The 20,487-nt window shown below is 40.9% G+C and overlaps 1 protein-coding gene across 1 annotated transcript in view; it reads left to right on the top strand.

Annotated features, from left to right (window-relative positions):
* LOC122942622 (lysosomal alpha-glucosidase-like) overlaps positions 1-20,487 on the top strand; it is an 84,526-nt gene that overhangs the window by 48,848 nt on the left and 15,191 nt on the right. Inside the window, exons 5-14 of the mRNA XM_044300327.1 lie at positions 946-1,042; positions 1,174-1,293; positions 2,466-2,584; positions 4,871-5,002; positions 5,989-6,099; positions 6,977-7,090; positions 9,647-9,731; positions 14,481-14,598; positions 18,549-18,682; positions 20,105-20,256. Coding sequence (XP_044156262.1) covers positions 946-1,042; positions 1,174-1,293; positions 2,466-2,584; positions 4,871-5,002; positions 5,989-6,099; positions 6,977-7,090; positions 9,647-9,731; positions 14,481-14,598; positions 18,549-18,682; positions 20,105-20,256 — 1,182 coding nt within the window. The remainder of the gene's footprint in view (positions 1-945; positions 1,043-1,173; positions 1,294-2,465; positions 2,585-4,870; positions 5,003-5,988; positions 6,100-6,976; positions 7,091-9,646; positions 9,732-14,480; positions 14,599-18,548; positions 18,683-20,104; positions 20,257-20,487) is intronic.

Below are 20,487 nucleotides of genomic sequence, written 5' to 3'. Positions count from 1 at the left end.
AGGGACCAAGAGGCTGTGTGATCTCTCCCCTGTGTGGGACTGTGCCTGATGAGCTGACCTGATGAGTGTCAGAACCTGATACCCTGTTTGTGAACTGTGCTTTATAGGTGAGATAGAGACGACACATGTATTAGGTAGAGCCCAGACAGTTTATGTTTGTGCTGGTGCTGAAGTGCCAGAATAAAGCACCATTTGGACTTGAACCCCGTTGTCTGAGAAAGAATCTGTCATCGCCGCCCTGCTTGAGAGAGATCCCTTACAATAAGAAGCCACCATCAGTGTCACATATGGAAACCATGGCTATGTGGAAGCTTGTGAGGTCACAGGCCATGTGTCTCCTAAAATAGAGGTGTTGGACTTAGGTCTCATGCACGCGGCCATTGCCAGGAAACAGCGGGTCCACAATATGCAGCCACCTATTCACTTGACCCATCCTCAATCCGGAAGCGGAGGTACGGAACCCCACGGAAGCACTACGGAGTGCTTCCATGGAGTTTCTCTCCATGGCTCCTCACTGCAAAAAAATAGAACATGTTCTATTTTTTTTGCGGTGTTGATGGATCACGGGCCCATTCAAGTTGAATCGGTCCGGATCCACCTGCGGAATTTGCACGGATGTTGCCCGTGCATTGGGCTCTGCAAATTATGGTCCCCAAAGCACGGAACGGCCGATCAACGGCGGTATGCATGAGCCCTTAGGCTGAGTTCACAATTCAGGTATTTGGTTGGTTATTTCCATCAGTTACTGTGAGCCAAAAACACAGAACAGGTGCAGATCTTTCCATTATACCTTATCTCTGAGCAGGCTTCACTACTGGTTTTGGTTCACAATAACTGATGGAAATAACTGACCAAATAACTGAAATGTGAACTCAGTCTTAGTTGTATTTATATTTGATCATTTTTGTATATGATTGACAATGTCTCCGGTTCTCACCCATCTAGGAAGATGCAAACCTCTATGGCACTCATCCTTTCTATGTTGCAATGGAAAATGATGGGTTAGCTCATGGTGTTTTTCTGCTCAACAGCAATGCCATGGGTAAGTGTGTAATGTGTGAAGAAAAATATTTGATGATCAAATATTCTAATGAAATTCTATATATACGGTATATTCGCTTTTTAAAATTCGATGTATGATATGTAAAATAATACTTATTAATATACCTCTAGATATCATACTGCAGCCTGCTCCTGCCTTGACATGGAGAACTACAGGAGGGATTTTGGATTTTTATGTCTTTTTGGGTCCTGAGCCTCAAACAGTTCTCAAGCAATACCAGGAGGTGGTTGGTAAGAACATGTATGCTTTAAATGAAATTAAAAGTTCTGCAATTTTTAGCCTACGCTCTTTTTACTCAAATTGTACGGCCACATGGTCAGGTTTCTTTGTTGCAGTTTTGGAAGTCAAAACCAGGAGAAAATTCAAAAAAGAGGAGAAGTTGTATCTGTCCTTTTTACTTGATCTCCTTTTTTTTTTTTTATAACTTTCTTTATTCAGATGTAGAAAGCATATAGTCATTCACTACAGAAGATATATTACATGAGATATACAACTATAATCCATGTCAATTACATTCAGATACATCCTTTGATTACATTATATAGGAAACCATATATTCAGAACTAATCATATCTGCCCTTCTGATATACTCCAACCCCTCCCTCATTTTAAGAGTTAAGTCTTCCGCCTCCACATCCCTTTCCCAGTGCGCAAAGACATTTTTCGCCAGGCCTATAAAACACGTATCTCGCAAACGTCTATATGTATCAGCAAGTGAGATCGTAACCCCACCTCTTCCCAGAAGAGCTGCAAACCAAGTCCCCCCAGGGAAGTCGATTGGGCTTTGCAATTTGATCTCCTTTTATGATCCACTTCTGATTTTGGCTTCCAAAATTGCATGCACAAATCTGACCGTTGGGTGTACCCAAAGGCCCCTACTTTGAAACCCAGCACCATGTTGATAACCGATCTCTGTGTCCTGCCTGGCATGTAGCAGAACTGTTGTCAGGGTTGCCTCACCTAAAATTACTACCTCTTGGGTAAGGCCATTCCACAACTTAAAGTAACCCTCTGGTTCTGAAGGATATAACTGGGGAGTGCAAGGTTTAAGAGCCAGTGCTTCCTATTCCTTGCTTTCACCTAAAATGCATAGTGTGCTTCCATAGTCTTAGATGATCGTCCACGACAGAGGCAGAGGGAAAAGTCTCAGACTACTGAAGCACAGTGAGTAGTTGGCACTTTGCTAAATAGAGGAACCTATTGTGTTGAGAGAGGACTTCTACTCTTTATGGGTTTCTTCACAAATTCCAGAAAGGTTACTCGGCTTTCACTTGGACTGACTGTTGAATATGAGCTTCACATGTTAGAGGTAGTAGTAGTACATAGACTAAACAGTGCAGCAAAACATGCATTATATATAGTGGGGAATAAATTTAAAAAAATATTTTTATTTTTATTTTAGGGCTTCCCTTTATGCCTCCATTTTGGGGCCTTGGATTTCACCTCTGCCGCTGGGGGTACGCCAGTTCCGACATGACTCGAGAAGCCGTAAAAAAAATGAAGGAAGCTAAAATTCCTCTGGTAACAAAATAGAACATTCAGTTTTTTCATAGAAACTCCATATTACACACGTATCCCACATCTTACAAACCTGGCCAGTCCTTGGCATTATCTGGGCAATATGCATGAGCCTGATAGCCAAACTCATCTTGGGTAACAGTAGATGAGTTATTTTATTGCATAATGCCGAAACTGACGGTTGTAGCATTTTTGGAAAGCCAAACCCAAGGACATGCTGATACTTACAGGTTCCCTTTAATACAGATAGAATATTAGTTGGAGTTTTCTGAGGATGGCGCTAGGTTTTTAACGCTAAAAATGGTAGGAGCCTTGTTCCTGTGCAGCCCATGTTGCCCATAATATTGAAAGGATAGAGTTAGGGATCCTGTGAGCAGGATCCAGATGTTCAGTAACAAGAAGGTGACAAGATGAGCACAATATAAAAAATTTGTTCAAGAAGGAAACACATACAAAGCCAAAACCAGGGATCATTAGGACTTGAACATAACTATATCAGAAACTAATGACAGGACTAGTAACCATGACCCATGCTTTAGATCAAGGATCATGCTAAGACAGGAATCTAACTCGAGGGGGATCTTTACTTCTTGTAAGAAGGTACAAGGAATCATCGTGGATGATAGGTACGTGTCACTGAGGTTCCTGGCCTCAGTGGAGTTAGAGCCATTTTTTATGTGTCAGCAGCAGTTGCTGTTTGACACCTTGGTAATAGCTGTGATAGCTGACCGATAGGGACGGCTCTTACTGGGAGTAGTCAAAGTACTGGGTGGGTGACTACTCCCCACGTTCCAGGCCGGGTTTTAACAGGCATAAAACCAGCCAGCACTGCCAGGTGGAGAGGATTACCTCTGTCTGACAGTGGAGCTCAGGAGGTCTGTGTGCTGGGATCTGAGGCCTGTGCTGGGTTGGTGAGCGGAGACCCGTGGGTCAGGGAAACAGGCCGTCTAAAGCCTGTGTTTGAACTTTCTGAGGCTCTGAGGCAGAACTGCCACCAAGGTAACTTTTGTTATGTTAACTTGCCATTGGGTGTGAAGTAACACCAACACTGCAAAAGTGATGTTTTGTTTTTATCATCATGTGTGAATAAACACTGAAGTTAGAATTACGAACTTGTATTTTGTCTCTGTACTGCGCCTGCTTATCATAACTACCAGAGCGAATCCCCACATTAGCTATGGGGTCTGTTCAGATGAAGGTAAATATGGTAATCCTTCTGCTACAAAGAGCAGGAGGAATGTAGGCTATTGCTTTTACTAGTGAACCAGTATATCATCATTCTGCAATCAGGTCTGTTCTGTACTTTTTTTTTTTTTTTTTTTTGTTTCAAAAAATTTATTGGGCAAAATACAAAACATTTACAATAAATAAGATTTTTACAATCTCTCAATTCTTAGTGACCCAGCTAATTATATATAAACATAAATATATTCAACTCGTCTTTTCATAGCAATTAGAAAACCCTCCCCTCCCTCCCCCCCAATATGTGGTGCGTCAAAGTAGGACCCCCAAATATGAAACAACCTGACCTCAGCTAATCAAATCCTCCAACCGTCCCATATCCTACTCCACTGGTACTCAGTTTCCCTCCGTTTATATAGAATTTTCTCATAGTTCTTTACCTTATCAGTTAAGTTTAACCATGTATTTATGTCTGGAGCGGAACGGGCAAACCAGGTCCGACTGATCAGAACTCTAGCCAACATCAGTATTCTGCTCAGGAAAATCTTTTGATACTTGTGATTTTTTAGTTTGGAAAGATCATTAAGAACAAATACTTGTGGTTCAAAAGGAATTTGAATTTTTAGTTTATACATAATACAGTTATTGATACTATTCCAATAATTTATAAGTTCTGGACAAGTCCATATCATATGGAGAAAGTCCGCTCCTACAGTGTCACATTTGGGACAGTTGGACGAATCTCTTAACCCACATTTATTCATCCACAAGGGAGTAATATATAATCTGTGACAAATATAGAATTGTATTAGAACATGGTTGAAGTTCTGGGATAATAAAGATAAATTCCCAAAAATATTCTCCCAGCCTTCTATTTGTAAATTCGGACAATCCACCTCCCACGCTTTTTGTCCTGGTGAGTGTATATCACTAAACCGTGTCTTTAGTAATAACTTATATATATTGGAAATTTTTATTCTAGAAGGTGTACCCCCTACCCAATCATTCAAAAACGGTAAATCATCTATATCCAACAGCCGCTTATCATCCAAACTAGATAATACTGTTCTGTACTTAATATGCAGGTATCTGTTCAATATTTCCTAGGAGGTGCAATGGAATGACATTGATTATATGCACGCATACCTAGATTTCACTTATGACCCAGACCGCTTTGGAGATATGCCAGAAATGGTGAATGAGTTCCATCAAGTTGGAATGAAGTACATCTTAATTGTGGTAAGGATAGCATTCTTGGAAATAGCAGATGGATAATTCCATGGAAGTCCAATATATTCTATATACGGTTTATGCTTGGAAGGCTATGAGAAATAAAAATAAAATAAAATCTTAGGTTTTACTGTAAATTCGCCCACTCAGAAGGTTCTTTATGGGGGACACTGTCTCAGAGAGGTGGACGCTGAGTCTTGTGGGAAAGAAATTGCCCAGAGTTTCCTAAGCAGATCTGTCTAAACAGGGTACTGTACCATGAAACTCTTGGGGGCTTTCTACTTGTGGAGACGCCACTTGGTGTGAGAGGCAATGCTCCCTGGGAAAAGGTATACAAAAATTAGCTCTTCTCTAGAAGGAAGAAACCGTATCTCTAATGTCATCTATACGTAGATATTATGGACAGAACTATACCTATAGCAGCCATAGAACTTGCTATGGGGCCCAGAGGTGGGGCAGACCCAACCAGGTGCAAGAACATGATACTTTTTTGAGGGGAATAACCATATAGTGTCTTTTTGCTATAATGTGGGACCTGCACCTATCTCCAGAACTGGCACCAAAAAGTAAAAGAGAGGGCAGGTACAGCTCCCCACTCACTTCAGGGGTCCCATTCTGTAGAGAGGTGGGACTCGCACCTATCTGACATTGATAGCATATCCTAGTGATATGCCACCAATGTCTCAGATGAGACAACTCCTTTAAAGAGCCTTGAAACATGACTTGGGATATCGGCCAAAGCAGAATCTCCACCAAAAGGATGAGCTGCCCATCTGTAGACAGCAGTTTTGCCCCTTGTTAGTACTGAGCAGGGTACTGGATGAGAGAACTTTCTGGTGGCTTTCAGGGGAAAAAGGGGGAGTAATAGAAGATTTATTTAAAAAAATGCAGAGGGCATGGGGCTTTGGATTAAAGATAACTATGGGGCAATATCCTTATGTTTATTATATAATTTTGCCTTTGTGCACACCTTTATATATATTTATGTGTATTAGGAACCAGCTATTGGCCTTACTAGCCCCAAAGGAAGTTATCAACCTTATGAAGATGGACTGAAGAGAGGAGTTTATGTCACTAATGCAGATGGCAAGCCACTTGTGGGCAAGGTATAATATCATTTATGTTTTACAGCTTCATATCTGATATTATGTTACTGGGTAAACACTGTTTGACATGATATTTCATTTACTGAAAAAATCGCTATGAAAAATATAAAATGTTTGCTTTAATTAACTTTAATTGACTTTCAATCAAGCAAGGGGTGGAAGCACTGAACGGTGTAATAGTGCAGTGATTGTGCAACAAACAGAGTAGCCTGACCACAGCATCTAAATGGCCTTTTCCTGTGAGTGATGGGTCTCCTGAAGACTGAAAAGGCCCCCCCCACTCTGAGATCACGGGAGCTGTCCGGTTGCTATGTCAGCCTTGGGCTTTCTAAAGTTCCTAATATAGTGATTCTTGCATAGGCTACAATAGTAAATAATTGCAGTCTATGGGAGAAGCAACCAGACGAAAGCATGTTAAAAGGAGACTTAAAATAGGTGTATAAAAAAGTGAAAAAAGTTTTTAAAATATAAAAAAATTAAAAAGATATAAAAATTCAAATTAACCCCCTTTCCCCATTTTTAAAATTAACAAAAAATACAGATCATCAACATTGCCATGTCCCAGATGCCCAGAATATTAAACTATAAATGTATTTATCCTGTACGGTGAATCGCATAACATAAAAAAAATCTAAATGGTTGATTTGCTGTTTTTTTGTTGATGGACTTCCATAGATCTGATACTGAAGATCTATCCTGAGGATAAGTCATTAATATCTAAGCACCAGAAAACCCATGCTAAGCCTAAAATGTTGACCTAAACATGTTATTTATCAATCATTTGCAGTGATACGGTGCTGAATAAGAAAAAAACTGCTATTTTTTTTTAAATAATGTGTGACAAAAAATGTTTTCATTATTCATTTATTCTTTGTAGGTTTGGCCGGGACCAACAGTGTTTGTTGACTTCACAAACCCAGAAGCACATAAATGGTGGTATGATATGCTGAAGGATTTTCATGATAAGGTGCCGTTTGATGGAATGTGGATTGTAAGTATACAGAGTCCCACAGGGGAGGCGCAAGGTGGAGAGGGTAGGAGTGGCGATCCTGCTCCAGCACTCCCTGGGCCGGGCATATAATGGAGGGGTGTACCCTTTCTTTCCCTTGAGGCACACCCTAGTTTGTGGGTCTTCTGCCTGATGGTGGTGAAGGTGCCCTTGGTGTTGGTGGTGTTGTGGTGTGCAAGGCAGGGATACCTTGAGAAACATAATAGAAAGGTGGCTTCAATGATGAAAACGGTTTTATGGTAACAAATAAACAGTTATTTAGTGAGGGTAGGAAAAAAGTGCAAATGCATGTACTATTAGAATTAGGCACAAGACTAAACATTGCTCCAACAGTTTTTCACAGTTCCTCACTCTCTGAGCCACTTCCAGAATATCTGTGCTTTCTCTCTAATCCAGCCAAGGTGCACAATTCTCTCTCTTTCTCTTAATATGAGGTTCTACAATACCCAGCTGCGGGGTGTAGTCCTTTAACAGACCAGCAGTCTGTCTCTAGGGTACGCCTGGGAGCTGAAAGCCTCTAGCCGAGAAAAATCTTGTGAAGCCAAAAAGTCTTCAAAGTGCCTTCATTTCATCTTTCATCTTATCTTCATACTTTGGCTCAAAGGTTGGTGTTTGACACTGTCTCCTCTTGTCCCTTGTGCTGACTGCTAACCCAATACTGCTTGCTCTCTGTTTGCTTCTCTTAGGCCAATTAACTAAGTCTCTGGCTCAGGGTGGAACAGCCCAACCTTGCAACTATCACTATAACCCTATTTCTCCACATGTGGAGCCTTTAGTTGGAAATACACATTATGCTGCACAAATGCACATGTTAACCCCTTTGCAGTATTCATTGGGTCACTGCAAGTAGTAATGCATTTTGTTTTTGTATTAAACTTTCCAATGGGAGGTTGACATATTAAACCCTGAAATGTAAAAAAAACACTGGCCCTGACTCATCAATACCGGTGTCTGCTACACCAGTCTTTATAGGGCCTACACTACCTGAGGAGCCATGTAATTTATGATTAGGCACAGGCCTCTTCATATATTATCTGGATCGTCTGGCAGTCCATAGATTTCAGTCATTATTTATGCCAGTTTCTGGTATAAATAATGATGAAAGAGCTGGGCCAATGGCCCCGTCCAAACTATGCCCTCGCATGCTCCCTTTTGGAAAATTGAGGAAGGTGGCATAAAATTTCAATTGAGGAGTAGAAAATTCGCAATGGAATTGAAAGTTTTGTATGCCAGAATTAGGCATAGGGGAAATAATAAATTTCCCCCTTTATCTCTTAGTTTGGACCAAGCGCTATAGAGCTTCAGCTAGACAGGAGGGAAAAATATTAGTTACATTTCCTGGCTTGGAAGGCAAAATAGATGAGCATTTGTCGAGTCATCAGATTGGCTGATTTGCAGCTTTGATTTGGTCATCTGTTTAGAGTATTGTTCAGGAGAGGAGGGAGGCCGAGCTGTCAGATGAGCTCTAATGTATGTGCTGTTTTTTCCCCCGGTCATATACACCAAATGCAATATGATCAGAGTCTTCCTGACCTATATAATTGGATGCAGGTTGTTGTATCTACATGTGCAGATAATATCCCTCTCCTTGACTTACCACAACTGCTGGCCTCTCCATAAGGGTACACATGTCCCAAGGGAAATCTTAACGAGACAGGCACATGACAACCATAAAATTATTGCTAAAGAAGTAGCCTTGAATACTGCCAAAAAAATCTATCTGTCTCTCTGGTAGTATCTCTAGGTGGTTCCCCTTTATAGACAACCATTTAGGAAGCCTTATAACATGATATCAGCCAAACCAGAGACATGGATCTCTACCAAGGGCTGTTTTGGAGGTATTGTTGCTTATTAATGTCGAGTAGGCTTCTGGTTGGATGTGTGAGTTGCCATAAGTACAGTATGTCTCCTAGAAGAGACTGATTCTTCTTCCAGAGATCAAGCTGGCAGGAAGCTCATCCGGAGGAGAGTTCTATTTTGCATATTTATTTTCTGAGGGAATATTCTCCTAAAACTTTATTACCAGCCAGTGTCATACATAGAGAAGTAAGGGCCCCATAGCAAGGATCAAGGATCACACAGGACAGAAGGGTTTCTGCCTAAACCCTTTTCAATGACCTTTGGACCATTTTTCCACTGCCTCATTTGCTAAAAGTTGTTTCTTTAGAACAGTGGTTCTCAACTCCAGTCCTCAGGACCCACCTACCGGTCATGATTTGAGAATATCCCACAGATTAAACACCTGTGGTAAGTCCTGATGCACTGACACCAATCATATCACCTGCTCAATACTAAGGAAATCCTGAAAACATGACCGGCAGGTGGGTCCTGAGGACTGGTGTTGAGTACCACTGCTTTAGAAGGTAGAATCCTGACCATGTTTTCACCTCCAGTAGAAGATTTCCACAAGGAGCATCACTGACATCTGAGATCAAACTGTGTTGAAAATAAAGAACACCATAAAACACTATAAAGACTTTAATTATCACAGGATCTGATTTCTTAATTGCATCAAACTTGCACTTTTTTTTGTCACAGGATATGAACGAACCAGCGAACAATGTACATGGATCTGTAGATGGCTGTCCAGATGATACACTAGAAAATCCTCCATATGTCCCTAGTAAGTTTCTACAAGTGAGATTCAGGAAAACATTAATTTCAATATCCTGCATACTGCGGAACGACACAAGCAATGCATTCATTTATCAATTAATATTGTACACACATAGAGAACCATTTTACACTCTATGAGGGAATTTATGATGCCCCACACTCCTGGCTTCAAAAAGTTGAAAAAATAGGGCTTCTGTGACTTTTTGGGGTTATTCACGCAAAAATTTAGCAATTTTTTTTCCATTTTTACCCAATGCACTCCAGTTTGTGGGTAGGGGAATAGGGGTGGTTAGCTGTGATAATTAGTCCCACTCCAGATTTTTCACCATTTTCAAGCTGCAGTTTTGTATACAGTCTGCGGAATCGAACAAACCGGATCTGGCATCAAAATCAAAGTAAGTCAAAGGGCTTTTTCACTAACAAATAAAAAATGGATCGGCTTTTTCAATAACAAATAAAAACCGGCGACCACTGACTTGCATGGGATTCTCATTCAGTCTTGAGTTTAGTTGAAGGAAAAACATAACAAAGAGATTCAGAAAGTTACGGCCTCTATTAGAGGCTTCTATTAGATACATCTGTCTTTGTCTCACGCTTAGCCACCTTACGTGCTCTTAGATTAAAATTGCAGTCCTTGTTCGTTGAACGACATGAGTCTTTGGCCTCATCCTTCGACAATCCTTCTAATCCTTCCCCCTTGCAAGATTTTTTTTTTTTTATTCTTGCGGGCTGTCCATCTCCCTAGTTTTAACCTTTGCAACTACAGACCCTGTCTCCACCCATAACTGCTTCCGAATTGTTGAAGGCTTTTACTTCTTTTAAGCCTCATAAAGCTCTGGACCCTTATGACTTTACAAACTTCTACTATTAACACTTCTCAGTTTTAGACATTTTCAACAAGGTGGCGCAAGAGGGTAGTTTCCCTCCTGAGATGTCAAGAACAAATATAGTTGCTTTTCGAAACCTGGTAAGAGCCATACTTCCCAAGAAAATTTTCAGCCCATTTCTTTCCTTAACACAGATAGTAATACAGTAACATAGTTTGTAAGGCTGAAAAAAAGACATCTCTCCATCCAGTTCAGCTTTTTATCCTGCAAGATGAACTGTATGCAAAAGTTCTCTCCTTTCGTCTCCTAAACATTCTCCTACAACGAAGCAACCAAGATCAGGTAGGGTTTGCAATGGTTAGACAAGATTCAGATGGGAACAACAGGTCTATTCATTTAGTTGAAGCACCTTCCCTGCATCTTGCATTGGATGCAGAGAAAGAGTTCAACAGCATTTTGGTGGTTGGATATACCCTTTAAAAAATATTATATGTCCTCAATTTGGATCAAATTAAAGGCTGATGGAGCATAGGTCATAGAAGGAAGTGGTCTGAAATTGAAGGTACATTGTTTGGGAAACCTGTTATATCTTCACTGAAGATTTCCTGTATCCATTACCGCCACAAATCTACGGCTCTTTTTAGCATTGTAGCTTCTATTAAAACATGGCAGTTGTTCTCTAAACATACCTCTATATTTAAACCTTGTGAACCTCTACCTCCATTATCCAGATATTTTAATACCTGATCTAAATCATGGGACTTGGGAAACTACTGGTATTCGAAATATTACAAAATGTTAAAATACTCTCAACTCTTTTCTTTTGAGGATCCATCTAGTCAATTCTCACTAGCCCCTCTGAGCACCACTTCACCTCCCACTCAATGCCTGATTGACAGGGTCAGGTAACCTCACTGTTTAGATGCCTGGAACCGACGTCATTGGTGCTTCATGAGATCTAATGTACATGTCCCGATGAAGTCTCACCTGCACAAGCATGAGGTTTTAGGGCCGGGCATTCAAATAGTGAGGATGCCAGTTCCTGTCAATCAGATTATGAGGGTGAGTGGTGACAGAAGAGAGGAGGAGGTACTCTAAGGGGCTAAACCACCCCATTGGTGCTCTTTCAGATCACCTTATTTGTATAAAAATATAATAATTATGATATTACAGTACATCTGTTTGCCGCATTTTATTCACCATGATCATCCCTACCTAGGAGTATGCCTGGTTTAATAGGTTTGATCATGATGAAAGATACTCTTTCATCTCAGCTATTGGTATAAGGCTTTGTGGTGGTGAAACAGATATCTAAAGGAGCTAGCCACTGGGAAACTTCCTTTAAAATACTGCTAGGTGCAATGGACGGGGTATTACCAGAGGTACCCTTAAGGTGTTATGAGAGTTTTGCCGTGACGCCAGTTGTATTTCAGTAATGAGGGACGGAGTCCCCCTAAGTAGATGGTGTTGGTGGTAACCAGGTGTAGGAATGTCAGAGTGGGGCAAGAGTAGCCTATAATGTCCCTTTAGGTGTGGCTGTGCACGTGTCACGATGCTCCTACAAGGATATCCTGGAACCCCAGGCAATGTCGTTCCAAGCAGTGCAAACAGGGGGAATAGTTGAGAGATTTGTAGAAAGTCCAGACTTTGTATTAACGTTGAAAACAGCTTTACTTGAATAAACTTGCATCAGAGATAAATCTTTCAGCTTTGGCAAACACATTCGGCTCTTTACATCTGAACCTATTTAGCTTTGCTGTGCTAACTGGATTAAATATAAACTTTTCCTTTCTGCTGAACTTTTCTGTAGTCTGGTCTGTCTTTATCTTTATCCAGGGAACTTTACTCCTGGCTTGTAAGGCTTGCAGCTTGGGCTGCCAGGCCCAGAAAAGCTGAAGGAGTCCTATGCTGGCTTCCACACACCCTTCCCCTTGTAGCCTCTAACTAGCTGAACTCCTCCCTCTCTAGAGAGGGGGCTAGAATGGAAAGCAGATTCCACTCTAGACAAACTAGCTCTGCCATAGATGTCGCTATCTGCTGGTGAACCAGGCACATTACATGTTAAACAGTTAGAAAATCAGAAATACAGATTCACATTATGCAGGACCTGGCAATAAATACACATGATGACACCAAACCAGCATACACAGATAGAAGCGCGTAGGAGTGGTAATGCCACTTTGGGGCGTTACATATGCTGGTAACTCACTCCTGCCCACATAGCTAAGATTAATAAAAAGGCTGTGTACACCTTTGGGAGCAATTTTTTTATGATTGCATTTTACAGATTTTGGGCTAAAAAAAAAATTTGGGTTGGTCTTTATTAAAATATTGAGCCATTCTGTCACAAAGGGTTAACTGTTTGTCTAGCTGTGTGAATGCTACTTTTTACTTTCACTTTGTGGCGGTCATCTAATAAACCTTATCTCTAAAGTATTAAAAGGTCATAAACACTCATTTAAGCCACATTCTTATCAATAAGATACGAATTGAGCTATAATGAGTGTTTATAAGATCAGAGATCAGAGATAAGGAGATGCCTGATGGAACAGAGTGAAATTCGAGATCCTGCTACTAGAGAAACTCAAGGCAGCACAAAGACAGTGGTTCAAAATTTTGGGCCATACAGTATATGCATGCCTGCTGGGATTGTCCTCTTGTTTTCATATTTTGGAAAGTGGTGTTAAATCTCCTCTGCAGGCTGATGGGTCTTAATGTATCTTTCCCCTACTTTAGTGCTATGTTTTCTGGGATTGCCTGACCTTCCTAAATGCTTCAGTACGATAGTGGGGCATATTATTTTGGCTGCTAAATTAATGATAGCCAAATTCTAAATATTTCTAGTACGCCTCTGACTATTAAGGAACTCCTTAATACTGTCCAGGTTTCTTATGATATGGAAACATTTCTTTGCTATTCGTACTCACACTTCGATGAGTTTCTCGCAGAACTGTGAATTGTGGGTACGATATAATAAGAATAGAGCTAGGCATTTGTTTAATGAGATGTCCTATCTTTTCATTTGGGAATCTGTGCGCCTATAGAGGAGATTTTATCCCTCCGAGATGGTTGGATTTTCCCAATATGCTGTTCTACCCTATAGGCGATACTTCATGGCCTATTTGTATGCATAACTTGTTTCATTATACTTAGCGTAATGTGTAAACTAACCGGATCCTGCAAAATAATTTGTTTTTCCTTTGTTTGTTTTATTGTATTTCCCATTTTACGTGTTTACTGTATATGATACGACATGATCCTGTGTCAATCAAAGTCCTTTTTGTGTAATCTTAAAACTTTTATAAAATGTTAAATAAAGATAAATACTGAGGATACAACAGTTGGATGGCCTATTGGTCATACACATTAGGGTCCATCTGAGCATCTAATATGTATGGTGTCCTCCTGACTTCCTCTTAATGGCATATTGGATTTCAACTGTCCACTTTTGTTCTCAAAGAGGTGTATGGCAGAGGCTTTCTTCCCTCTCCCCTCTCACTACATACACATGCTTGGCTGAGCCGAGCATGCATATCTCCGGCATAAAACATATACCATTAAATTGATTCAAATATCCACCCCCACAGTACAGAACTGCTTGGAAATCAGAAAATAAAAGTCATAAACTTAAGGCCCAAGAGTTTTCTGTATCACCCACGACATAAAAAAACAAAAAAACAACAAAACAACAGTCTAGTTTCTAATTCTGATGGGAAACCACTTAGGGAAACTAAAATACTTTCGAGAAAAGCCTATCAGAATTTATTACATATAAAATAAATTGAAATATTAAAATGTTTTTATTAAAATGTTTTGTTTGCCTTTTGCTCTGATACAAACCACACATAAAGAATAAAAAAAAAATGGATTTTTAAAATGTTTTACCCAGCTTTTGTTAAACTGATTTTCTCAATTTGCTTTACTTACAGAGGTGGTAGGAGGTGTACTTCGAGATACTACAATCTGTGCCTCCAGCCATCAACATCTCTCATCACACTACAACCTTCATAATATGTATGGCTTCTTTGAAGCCATAGCATCTCATGAGTAAGTGAAATTGGTTTGAGGAGAAGCTCCACTACACAGAAATGATGGCTATAACAATACCATGTGTCATTTGCCTGCAGGTTTTCACATTTTTTTAATTCCTTCAATGAAAATGCATAGTGGGTTATGATCTTGTTTAAACATAAAACATAAAATATTTGGAAATGGTGATATTTCTAAAATTATGGGAGGAATAATATAGAAATGGCACAATACTGAGCTATAAAAAATGATGCTCCAGAATTATGCTATGACAAATGTACTTACACAAGTTTCTGTTTTGGGCCTTAGTGCTCACCGTGGGGGATAAAGTTTGAGATAATTGTAGTGCAGGTCGTTAAAGGGAGTCTGTCATCAGCATTTCACGTTTGTAACCCTTCCCATAGCTTTCTAGCATGCTTACAGTTAATAAAAACGTTACCTTTAGCATCAATCCTGGACTTATAAGACCGTCAAAAAACATCTTTGTAACATACGCAAATGAGGGCTCGCAAATGCCCAGGGGCGACGTTACCCTCATAGGTGCCGTGCTAGCTCAGCTTTATCGTTGCTTCCCCCCGCCCCTTCCTTCCTTCCCTCCGCCCACCCATCCTTTCCCTCTGACCGCCTATCTACCAACTTGTTGTTTCGCTGAGATCCCGCGCCTGCGCACTCAGTCCGTCGGCCGGCGCATGTGCACTGCGATGCCTATTCCTTGTACGGCATCACAGTAATTAATGCGCATGCATCGGCTTCGCGCCATTAGCCGGCGCATGCGCATTAATTACTGTGATGCCGTACAAGGAATAGGCATGGCAGTGCGCATGCGCCGGCCGACGGACTGAGTGCGTAGGCGCGGGATCTCGGCGAAACAACAAGTTGGTAGATAGGCGGTCAGAGGGAAAGGATGGGTGGGCGGAGGGAAGGAAGGAAGGAGGAGGGGGGAAGCAACGATAAGGCTGAGCTAGCAGGGCACCTACGAGGGTAACGCCGCTTCTGGGCACTTGCGAGCCCTCATTTGCGTATGTTACAAAGATGTTTTTTGACGGTCTCATAAGTCCAGGATTGATGCTAAAGGTAACGTTTTTATTAACTGTAAGCATGCTAGAAAGCTATGGGAAGGGTTACAAACGTGAAATGCTGATGACAGACTCCCTTTAAAGATGCAGCAATACCAAATACACTACTCACAAAAAGTTAGGGATATTTGGCTTGTGGGTGAAATTTGATGATAAACCCAAATGCACTCTAACCTTTACAGGTGAACTTAATGTGACCTTCTCTAAACTTTTGAATGCACATGTCCAACTGTTCAATGTTTACATACTTTTTGCACAACTTGCTGTTCTCTACCAAGGAGCTCAATGGCAAAATTCACAACAGGTGTTTGATCCATGAATCGTCCAATAAATTTCCTAGTTCAATTAGAATTGGTATTTAAACAATTGGTATTAAAAATTTTTTTTATTCAAATCATTTTTTCCATGGAAAATGTGTCTTTTTTTACTTGAAGACTCTTTTTATTTTAATAAAACTTTAACTTATTTTTAACCATTTGCGAGTCCCACAATGGAACTTTAGCAGGCAAACAGTTGATCGCTTCTATAATACATTATCAGTGTTAGGGTCTATTCACATGTCCGTAGTGTATTGCGGATCCGCATTACACCCGGCCGGCACCCCCATATAACTGCCTATTCTTATCCGCAATTGTGGACAAGAATAGGACACGTTCTATTTTTTTCCGGATCCGCGGACCAGAATTTCGGGGCTGCGCTCTTGAAATGCGGATGCGGACAGAATACTGTGTGCTGTCCGCATCCATTTCTGCCCTATAGAGAATGAATGGGATCATTGCGGAACGGATGCGGACGCATTCTACCGACGTGTGAATAGACCATTATACATACAGGCACCTGTCTGGCACAGCCTGATGGTCATACACTGCAGGCAGCCCTGGGGCCTTCATTAGGCCTGCAGCTGCCATGCTAAGGCCTTATTCACATAGTCAGTGTTTGGTCTGTGATTTCCATCAGTGATTTTGAGCCAAAACCAGGACTGGAGCCTACACAGAACAGGTGTATATATTTCGTTATATGTCTGTTTGTTTCTCTTATGTCTGTGGAGGCTCCAATCCTGTTTTGGCTCACAATTACTGATGGAAATCACTGACCAAATAAGGCATAAGAAAAAGAGATGCTGATGCCTGACAGAGGAAGCTCACTCCCTCTAAACTGCTTAGATGCCACGGGCGCTATCGGGCGCTGCATCTAAGAGGTTAAACTCCCCTGATCGGCACTTCTGCCAGTACGGGCTGTTAAAGCAGGAGCCCAGCTCTTATGTGAGAGCCACAATTCTGCTCTGCACTGCACAGGAGACCCATGCAGTGCTTAGGCTTGGTCACCTTAAAAAGGCAAGGGTCACTTATGGGCCTTGGGCTAGACCGCTGCCTTTTTATGTTAACCAAGCCTAAAAAAAAGGCAACTTGCGCTCACTAACGTGTTAGAGCTGTAGTCCAGTATTTTTTATATTGATTGCCTATCTGAAACCTCTGCTTATCAGCTGTTCCAGAGTAGCCCCTGTCCAAGAAATTTGTGCTGGAATTACAGAGCGCCATCCATTATGTAGTGGATGGGGTTAGTTACTGCAGCTCTGTTCCCATTGACGTGAAATTAGATGGTGAGCTCATTACTTTTGATAGTTTTAATTTGACATGGAGGCTGTTTTGGGTAATTTTATATGCTCACATGTTGGTTTGGCATGATCACAGCCATTTTACATCTTTAAATGTAAATGTGAATGTTCCATTTCAATGACAGAAAGCCAATATCTTGGAATCAGCTATATTTACATAATTTGGGGAAAATAAGAAAGTCGAGCTCAGAGTTTTGTTTCTGAATCCAGTCAGAAACCCTAGAAGGTTGTGTTTTGAGGATTTTTCATAGGTTATATCATTAATATGGTTACTTCAGTAGCTGTCATCAGTGCAGTTTTCCTGGAAAATCTTCATAATGTGATCTGCTGGTAGGACTGGGTCAAGGTTGGTCAATAAGGCTGGGGCTACACGACGACATGTGTCACACGACAATTTGTCACACAAATGTTACGCGACAATTTTTTATAATGATAGTCTATGGTGTTGCGCTGCGACATGCTGCGACCTCGACACGACAGCAAAAAATCTGTCACTGTTACGTCGCACCATGTGACATCAATTTGAGAAGAAAAATAGAGCTTAACGTGCTTAATAAAAACGATACCTTTATTAATAAATTGGGTTTATAGAGCAAAAAATTGTTTGCTCAAGTGATATCCTGAGTATGACATCAATGTCGCGCGACACATTCTACAGTGTAGTTGTGCCCTATGTGCCGCTCGACTTATTGTGGTCGTGTAGCCCTAGCCTAAAAAAGGAGCAATTGTGGCAGGAACACATTATTAGCATCAAGGGAGTTGTCCTACTCCTATCTGCTAGGGTTTCCCAACTTTAGAGCATCATTGATGAAGGTTATATGTTTGATAAACATCCCTTGCTCAGTGATGGTTAGAAGAGACTATGCTGAACACTTAAGTTTCATATGGCTTACTATTACACTGCACGGCTGGTAAACTGGTGAATTATTTCCTAGAAACCTGGGAGGGAGGTCATCCATGATAAGTGCTGCACTCTGCAGGAACTATTGCTGCACATGTCTTTATTCGTGTCTTTGTCTGCCTCTGAAAAGGCGATGTATGATAGACCTTTGAGGCAGACACTTTTAACTCCTTTTGCTGAAAAAGATACTGATAAGCCCAAGACATATGCCAAGAAAAACTGTGCGAAGACATCAGTCACTGGTTGCTGCCTCCTTCTGGCAGTCAGCAAAAACGTCATGACAGTCGAAAAAAATGCCAGAAGTAGCCTGCAGATCTGCAGCATAACCCACACGATGTTTAATTCATAGATTTTTTTTTTTCATCTATTTTGTCAGTGCTCTGATAAAAATTAGAGGAAAACGTCCCTTTGTGATTTCTCGATCCACATTCGCCAGTCATGGTCGATATGCAGGTCATTGGACAGGGGATGTAGAGAGCACCTGGGAACAGCTGTATTACTCTATACCGGGTAAGAGGTGTTTTATTTTATCTCCAGTGTTCCTTTAAAGAGATCATCCAGGCATAGTCTCCTGCCTGATCTTACATCGGACATGGAGAGACTCAACTGCACACTGAGCAGCCGTCAATATCTAGTTTATTGTGTATGGATCCCACTGACAAAAAGGGAGTGGTATTGAACTTTTATTTGGTTTTCTTAAAAACGTATCGGTAGCAACTAATATATACAAAAGTAAAGGGTATATTAGACTGCCAGATTTTGTGCCCGATAATTGCTAACGAGCATTCCTATGAACGCTCATTAGGGATCATCTGGCAGACTGGCATTGATTGCCCGATAAACAAGCTCATTCATCGGGCAGTCCAGATCTTTCAGCATGCTCATGAGTGTATGCTCGTTGGAGTAATACTTTTGGGATTAGTTACTGTGCTCACACCAGATTACTGGGGTCTTTATCAAGCCCTATGATAATCTGGCTGGGTGTGAATCTACTCTATTATATACCCTCACATCGGCAAAGTGGAGAACCCCACCCTGAAAAGTGCAACCCCAGACCGGAACTAGAACCTAATCCCTAACCTGCGTACATGCTTGACCCTATTCTCCTATGCATTTCTCAAGTGTTATCACCTGGCTCATCAGGGAGTAAAAGGGAGCATGGGGTCAAGAACAAAAAACATCAGTAGCAAGTTGTCGACGTCCTCAACAGCCAATCACAGTAAATAGGTTTTTCCTACACCTATCGTCATTATATGTGATTGAACTGGTCCTGTCCTATCTCCTGTGGATAAAGTGTTCATTTACCATGGACACCTACATAACGCATCTACCAGCATTGTATTACAGCTTGGTAAGTGGCTATGCATTACAGATATCGTTACACTCTGATGAGAGTATCATCTATTAATTACATACACAGGCCTGGATTTAATTCAGATGGGCTAATCTCTGAAGAGTCATTTTACCACACCACCGAATTCAGACGTGTCTCGGTAGGAGACCACTAGGAACATTTCACCGTGGAAGCTGCATGGCCTGTGAGCAAATTACCCCAAGAGTTTCTCAATAATGTTATGGCATAGAATACAGTTCATTAACACCCAGACACATTATCATAGGGCTTGATAGAGTCCTAATCCCAAAAGTATTACTCCTTCATTCACGAGTTACTTTTACATTTATTGCTTGCTACCTATGAGTTTCTAAGATAACCAAATAAAAGATATACTTTAGACACAATGCCATTGCCTTCTAGGATTTTGCTGTTGGGTCTATTAGGCATTGCTGTAGATCCTACTATTCAGAATAGGACCTGCCCATGATGCTTGGCATTGAGTGGCTGCCCGATGTGAGTTTGGGCTAGAGAGTATGGTTGTACTATCCTTTTAACCAAATAACAATTCTAATAAGGCTTCTTTCCTTCCTTTGCAGCTATACTACTGTTTAATATGTATGCGGTTCCTTTAGTTGGAGCAGATCTTTGTGGATTTGTGGGTAATGTAACAGAAGAACTTTGTGTGCGCTGGAGTCAGGTCGGTGCATTTTATCCATTTATGAGGAACCACAACACACTTTATGCAACGGTAAGAAAATGTTTTCCCTCATGATACCATAAATTTAATAAGGACATATGCCTATTTCTGTATTAGAATTACTTGTTTTATGCAAATCAACTGTTATGGTATGTCAGTGTTTTGGGAATCATTGGTCATCATGAGCAAAGAGAAGCCCTTTTGATCTTGTTTTGAGCTTGTTGACTGGAGGAACGCAGAAGACGTTCGGATCAGCTCTCACTCAATGTATTTCTGAAATGT

Source organism: Bufo gargarizans, chromosome 6 (assembly GCF_014858855.1).
Source record: "Bufo gargarizans isolate SCDJY-AF-19 chromosome 6, ASM1485885v1, whole genome shotgun sequence".
Classification (NCBI taxonomy): domain Eukaryota; kingdom Metazoa; phylum Chordata; class Amphibia; order Anura; family Bufonidae; genus Bufo; species Bufo gargarizans.
Note: the sequence above shows the minus strand (reverse complement) of the source record. Positions and strands in the feature narration are given on the sequence as shown.